Source organism: Otolemur garnettii, unplaced genomic scaffold (assembly GCF_000181295.1).
Source record: "Otolemur garnettii isolate 467f Iridium unplaced genomic scaffold, OtoGar3 scaffold00034, whole genome shotgun sequence".
Classification (NCBI taxonomy): domain Eukaryota; kingdom Metazoa; phylum Chordata; class Mammalia; order Primates; family Galagidae; genus Otolemur; species Otolemur garnettii.
In genome coordinates this window covers 15,629,868-15,637,328 of record NW_003852429.1, presented here as the reverse complement: position 1 = coordinate 15,637,328, position 7,461 = coordinate 15,629,868, and the positions used below count along the sequence as shown (strand labels likewise).

The window sequence follows — 7,461 nt, the reverse complement described above, 5'->3', positions numbered from 1 at the left end:
GAAGGGGGACAGTGCCCTATCCTGGCAATGGTAACTCAGAACAGCGAAGGGGGACAGTGCCCTATCCTGGCAATGCCTTCTACCTTGAATCCTGCTTGGTTCTGATGCTCGCTGCAAACTCAACTCCATATGACTTTCCTGCAGACAATCTTGTAAGGTCCAACCTTATTCAGGGCAACCCTCAAAGGATTCATTAGGATGGGTGGAAAATTAAATGATCTATTTGGTGAACATACTTTTTCTCTGCCCATTATTTTTTTTCTTTCCCCCTTATTTTTTTCTGTTCTATTTTCTTGGAATAAATTTTTCATAATTAAAAAAAGTTACTGTAACCATTTGGGGGAAAATAATAACGTGAAAGGTGAGACTGAGCAGCGCGTCTTAGGTTTCTGTTTAGACTCTGCTCTCTGGCTGCAGACGGGCTTTGTTCTCCTGGTCAATTACTGGCAAAGGCTGGGAAGACGGGTGGAGGAAATTGTCTGCTTAGCTTCAAGATATTTCAGATGCCCAATTTATTCCTCAGCTTAGCTTAGGGTCTTAATGAATGAGTAAATGCTTTTATAACTTTTCTGCCATTTTAATGTGGGCTTTTGATTTTAATTTCATTTAGTATCATTTTTCAGTTTTTAGAGCAATCTCTATTCCATCTTATGTGCAGTTAACTTTCAGCTCCAAATAGCTTTTCCATAATCAGGTCCTTATGGGTTTCTCTTAAGAGCATGTGTCACTTTCCTTCCTGATATGTGCACGTGACTTTCATTTCACAATTAGGCAACATCGAGGTGCTCTGTGATCTAACACATTCCGTTCGTTGTAGCACTCTCTAACAACTCAGAGGATTAGTGCCTCTCCCTTGGTTCCTTCACTTATTAAACAAATACTCCTTGTGCCTTTTTAGACATGCTGTCCACTCACTGCTAGGGATTGAGGATACCAGGATGGAATGAAGGAGTAGTTCACACTCTCAACAATGTCAACTAGAAAAAAGTAATATAATCCCATTAATGTTAGTTATCTGCAATGATGCTAACCTTTAATCATTATTACAGATCTGATATATAGGTCCCTACTGCCCCCCCCCAAACTACCTGGTCACAAATATATGCCTTAATTACTTAAAATTTGCCCTGGCTTTAAAAAGATATGATACAAATTATAAATATATAGATATTCAGAAGTCTACAGCATTCTTTCTCTGGATAGTCACTTCACTATTTATTTAGAAAGATGTTTCTAGATTTCTTAGATTGCTCTTTTATTGTGTTTATTTTACCTACCCAGTTATAAAAATAACTCTAGAAAAGCAGCACATTTTCTAAAGTTTATTTGATCATTTTTTTGTACTTTTAGAAACAAAACAGACACAATTTTAAATCCTGATGATTTAAAAAAAAATTATGTTATTTTTAAATGAACTCTAAGTTATATTGATGTGAAATCACAACTGTAGCCAGTGTCACATGAAGAGATGGCGCAGTTAAGACACTAATTTCAAACACCATTTCTGCAATAGGAAATTGGGATTTACATGGTGGCAAAAAATTGTCTTGGTAACGAACAAGTGATTGTGTTCAGTAGGAGGGTGACCGCTGTTCTAGCTGGTGAGCTGAAGCCAAAATGTTGCTTCCCATTTGTTTCCAAATGCTATGAAAATGGAAGTTAAAAACTACAAAATGTGATACAGTCACAGAAGCAATAAAACCTAGAAAGTGGAACACTACGAGAAGCGATACTTTAGGAAGAAGGTATAAAAGAAAAAAGGTAGATTGCAGAGTTGAGAGTTTTCAGACTGAACTCTAAAACATAGACAGCAGGAGAGCTGGGAACCATCCTCCCACGGGACCCTCTGTGGATTAGGACTGGTTTTCGGCAATGACAAGGACCAAGAGAACAAAATGGGCCAGAAATGGCCTGCGAGAGGCCAGGTGATAGGCAGACATCTGAGCTGCCTGGACACCCCCATTTCTACATATATTGTGGTGGTATCTCTCCAATAAAAAAGGGGTCTTGTTTTGTTTAAAGACACTGAATGAGCCAGCGGAGATGGATGTAAGAACCCTCGGGTTTAAGCTTTCTATCCACGCGGGTAGTGGTGGAAAGGGAGCTGCAATTTGTTTACTTTTTCCCAGTTCACTAACTTGAGGGAGAATTCTGCCTCTTGGAAAGACTTGACAATTATAGGAGACAACAGAAAAATATTATACAGAAGGGCCAAGATCCATCCAATATCAGCTGTTTGAAGAAAACAACGCAAAACACCATAGTGTAAGTGAGGGGAAGATTGATTATCAACCATGTGTAGAATAGGATAAAAACTTGGTTCCAGATCGAAGGATTCAGCAAAAGAAGCTGTAAGGAAATACCATCTTCTTGCAATTTTAGAATATAACAGATCATGGAATGCTCAAAACGACCTTCCAAACATGACAAGCCCATGCCCTCAGTGAAATGAGAGACCCTATCCCCAGCTTCTCCTTCCCCCTTCACTGTCAGAAAACTGGCATCTGGCCTTCCCCTCCAGACAGACACCAGAAAGAATTTTCTGGGGAATCCAATGAGCCTAAAGACAGAATTTTTAAAGTTTCCCATCTAAACACAACAGGCATGTCATCCCACAGTTTAGCTCATCCTCAACTACCTCTCTTAGATGCCCAGACTTCCAGCACACATTAGTACGTGCAGACAATCAAGAATGCATATCCTGCCCAAGTGAAAAACAAGAGGAAAACAGACGTAGGGTGGAGTAACACAGAGAAAAGGGAGTCCATTCTGGGAGGGAATAAAACACAACACATCCAGGCACCACAGTTAGTTATCTCAGAGGGTAGAAATATACATTGTCATCCTGAAATGAGAACAGTCACTTAAAAAAACAACAACATCAGATGGCATAAAACATCTTGGAAATTCAAATCATCACAGGGAAATAAAAACAAATTTGAAAAATTGTTACACACCAAACCCACCAAAGGCTCTAGAAAGCAGAGCAAGGGGGCGAAGCAATATAAAGTCGGGGCGAGCAGAAGACCCAAGGTCAGGTTTTGAAGGTCCACAACCAAAGTAGGAACAATGTTTCAAGACATCTGAAAGACGGCAGTTCCTAAATTCCATCCCAAGTCAAATAATCACTTAGGTACAGGTAAAATAATAAACATTTTTAGGTGTGGAGCATCTTGGAAATTCACCCGCTGGAGTTTTTCCTCCTGAAGGTCCTGAAGGGTTGTAGATTCCTAAGACAGGAAAGGAGGTGGCAGGGTACAGGATGCGGGATAGGAAACCCCAATCCCAGAGTGGCAGCTGGGCCCGGGGGCGTGAGGGGAACCAGCCCAGATGGTAGGCGGCTCCAGGAGATGTTTCATCAGGAAGATGAACTGATAGAGCCCAGACGGCTGAAGCACCTGCCAGTGTCTGTGGGGTTGAATTAGTAAGTATCTGACAAAGACCAAGATCAGCATTAGCTCCCAGAGAAACAGGGTAGGCCAGCGCTTCCTACATGGCTAAGCTGAGGGTGTGTGTACGTCACCCTCATGCTGTAAAGGGAACACCAAATATCCAAATTGCCATTCAGGGAGGAATGGGTACTGGTTTGGAGGGAAGTATATCTATTTGAAGAAAGAGGAGAATGAATGTTTTATCTCTACATTTCCTAAGGGGAATCTACATCTAATGCTAAAACATTTGCATCTGAGAAGGAGCAGTGTGAAATGGAGGAGGTGGAGGAATTGATTTTTCTCTTGTTTTGTAAAATACCCCATGGACTTATTTGATCTTTAATACGTGTGCATGTTATTCATATAACTGGTTGACAAAAAGGGTCAAGAGAGAAAAAGAAAGAATATTAATCGTGCCAGTCAAAAATATGGGTTCATTTGTTGGCATGAGTGAACTGTTTTATTTTTTTTTCTAGGATGGGTTTAATTATAAATCAGTAAACTAGTTTCCGAGTGACTTTGGAAGAACTTATTTAGATGACATTGTTAAACCTATTCTATTAAACATCCTAAGATGTTGATCGTGATTACTTTGGGATTTATATTTTTATAACCTTGGTATAAATTCTTCTTGTTATAGAATATAGTATTGGAAAACGTATATGGCAATAAGTGACTAGTCTACTAGTGAGGTATCTTATATGGAAAAAGAAAATATCGTACAATAAAAACGTCAGCGCTGCAGGCCTCATTAATTCAGTTTTTTTTTCGTGTTCTACCTAGGCGAAGGTGAAGTTTACCTTTGAATGCCTAAGAAGAAATGAATATTGTAAGCATCATTATAAGGATATCTTGGTCATATATTTAAAAGAAACTGAAGACTGAAGTGTATTTTATTTAAGAGCTTTTTTAAAAGAAATAGATATACTGAATTTGCTCATGTAATAAATGCTCATTAAGTACTTTGTCCAGGTATCCTGCTACATATTGGGAATGCAAAGCCTAAAACGTGTAAGTTTATGCTTTTAAATTGACAAATGATGAAGGAAACTGACGTGAAAATAAGCAATTGTGGTTAAAGGAAAGAAATAAAAATTGCTCTACTGAAGATGTATCCAGAGTGCACTGGTTCCCAGTGTGTGAGCACAGGACTCACACAGGGCTTTGTGGGGGCTGAACTGGAAGGATAAATGAGAATTCCATAGATGAGTTGATGGAGGAAATTTCAGGAAAAGAAAAAAAAGCAGCTTGACTGATGAGACTGACCTGGGTGTTGTGGAAAGAGCCACTGGTTCAGGATGGCTGGAATATTGAGCAGTGAGCCTGCAGAGAGAGGAAAAGGGTCTAGATTTGATTATACATGTAAGTGGAGAGAGGCGGTGAGATGCCATTGATACCTATTATCATTCCCAGGAGCCAAATTTTCAGGTTATTTCTATATGCTAAGCATTGACTCAAGCACTTTCCATGAAAAGCTCTCACTTAATCCTTACAACTACTCCATTATTATCCCCATTTTCAAGTTTTTCAAGCATCAGGGTAATAGGACAAAGTTTGTATTGAAAGTTTCTTCTAACACCTGCAAGAAAATGTTTCAGTCAAGTGAAAAAAAAAAGATATACAGGGTCTTGTATAACTACATAAAAAATGTTATATGCAATATAACCAGGAAAATACTGGAAAAATAATAGATAACGTAGTTGTTTTATTCTTTTCACCGCTTTTCAAGTTTGAAATATGCATTTATCAATTTTAAAATAAGAACAATGTGTATTATCTGAGGAAGAAAGAGGAAAAAGGAATAAAAAAAGATTCAGTACGGAGAAAAAAAGAAACGAGAGTGACAGCATAAGAGAGAGAGAGAGAGTTAGTGAAGGCCAAGTTGGAGGCTAGATTGGAAGAAGAATAGAAGCAGGTGCACTCAGACTGTCACGATCCGAGAAAGAATAATAAAGGCCTCAATTCAGGCGTCATTAATCAAAAACAAATGGAAAGAATGGAGAAAAATGGGAAAAATATTTAGAAAATAAATAAAAATGACCCAATCTCCCATTGAACACCTGAAAAGAAATCCCCTTCGCCCCAACTGGGGCCTGTGAACGGGATGAGGCTTGTGGGATGATGAGATCAGTGTGGTGGCTCCTCGGGCCAGGACGACGCGACTGGTCGGGTGTTCTGTTTAGCATAACCAGTTATTTAGTTTACGCCCTGCATTAATTCGTCATATTCCTGTTAAAGAGAAAAGGATGATTGAATATCCGTGGTCTCCAAGTTGACCCAGAACCTCACGTTCTGATTTTGGCCTCATGAAATCTCATCCAGTGTTCACCACAGCCCAGAGCGTTCCTGGTATGACTGGCAGGAATGGAAAAGGGCCAGCTGAGCCATCTAACCGCGTTGGTTTTGGTCCACGGCTATTCATCCTAATCCTATTGACTTGACTTTCCGTAGAAAAACAAAACATTTAGTTGCCTGTAAGATTTTGAGGATGAGAAAGTGGAAGTCCCAGCCATGCTCTCCCCGGGCCCTGCCGGACGTCTCCGCCTGTTAACCCTTCCCTGTCCTCTCCCCGCAGGGCTCTATGAAACCTTCCTAACCAATGACGAACCAGAATGCTGTGACGTCAGGAGACAGGTGCGGTCCAGCAGCCCACCCCGAGGGACCGTAGAGAAAAGTGACTCCTGTCACAGGACATCGCTCACAGTGTCATCAGCCACAAGACTGTGCAACAGCAGACTCAAACTGTGCGTCCTCGTGCTGATGCTCCTGCACACCGTGCTCACGGCCTCAGCCGCGCAGAACGCCACGGGCCTGGGCTGGGGCGGCATCAACTCGCTGGAGGAAAACTCCACCAACGAGGACTAAGGAAGGACCGAGCGTCCCGCAGCAGCGGCTGGCCCACAAGACAAATGCGACTGCTGTCCACGTCACAGAAACTGGGTGCTTTTACCCTCTAATTACTTCTTGCAAGGCCTTTAGGGTAAAATTAAAAAAAAAAAAAAATGGGCCTGAATCCAAACAAGGACGCCCCCACAGCTTTTTATTGACTAAAAGGCTGTCAAGTGACTTTAAATTTCTCACACCATTTTATACACTGTGTTTTAATGTTTGGAGGTTTTATTTGCTTTCGTTTTGGTTTGGGTTTATTTGTTCGTTTATTTTTTTTGCACTTGTTAATACAGGATTTATTTTTCGGGATGGTTTCTCAGAGGTAAACTAAGTCTTTTCCCTGTCTCTCTCTATCTCTCTATATATATTTCTAGTCATTGTGTGTGTTCATCAGATAGTTCTGTCTTTATGTCCTGTCAGTTTCTATTAGAGGAATGATTGCTATGACCTCATGGTATAGCAAAAAACAACAACAACAACAAACAAAAAAACAATAAAAAATAAAAAAGACAAAAAAAAGAAAACAACAGAAAATAAAAATAAAAAAAAAAACCCAACCCTAAGTCCCCTTGTACCCGCGGAACCCATGCCCTCCCGCGCCCTCTTGTGGTCCCCTAAGCAAACAACATCCGCTTGCTTCTGTCTGTAACCACAGCGAGGGGTGTGCGCGACCCTGGGCCTCTGGGCCACCAGTGCACTACCCCAAACAGGGCGGAGCCGAGGGGGCTTGGCAGGGGGTTCCTTCATGCTGAACATACAAGTGCTCTCCATAATAGGTGGAATCAGACAGTTAACACATTTTTATGTTGAAAACAAAATAGAAAAAAAAGCTATCATGAACTAGGTTGCTCCAGCTCCCGTCCCCAAGGGGTCCAGTCCTTTCTTGCTGGTTGATTATTCAGACAGGGGTAGCCATCCAGAATCAGGGTGTGGGGAGTCAGGAAGTCTTTCCCTGGAAGGTGGAGGTGGGCTTTCATTGCATTTAAGTTTCGTGACAGTAATATACAAGCACATTTTGGCCATTGTAATGGGAACCAAGAGATTGTGGACACAAATCTGAATTTCTCGCCCTCCTTCATTATTGTGGAAGAGGCGCTAGGAATGCTCAAACACCTGCAGTACACAGAATATAGACAATTCT

At 40.9% G+C, this 7,461-nt stretch overlaps 1 protein-coding gene across 1 annotated transcript in view; it reads left to right on the top strand.

The window, feature by feature from the left end:
* The window catches only part of FAM155A (family with sequence similarity 155 member A), a 614,278-nt gene extending 607,090 nt beyond the window's left edge, over positions 1-7,188 (top strand). The window contains exon 3 of the mRNA XM_003789615.3: positions 6,007-7,188. Within this exon, the coding sequence (XP_003789663.1) occupies positions 6,007-6,296 (290 nt within the window). The 3' untranslated portion in view covers positions 6,297-7,188. The remainder of the gene's footprint in view (positions 1-6,006) is intronic.
* The last annotated feature ends 273 nt before the right edge of the window (positions 7,189-7,461 follow it).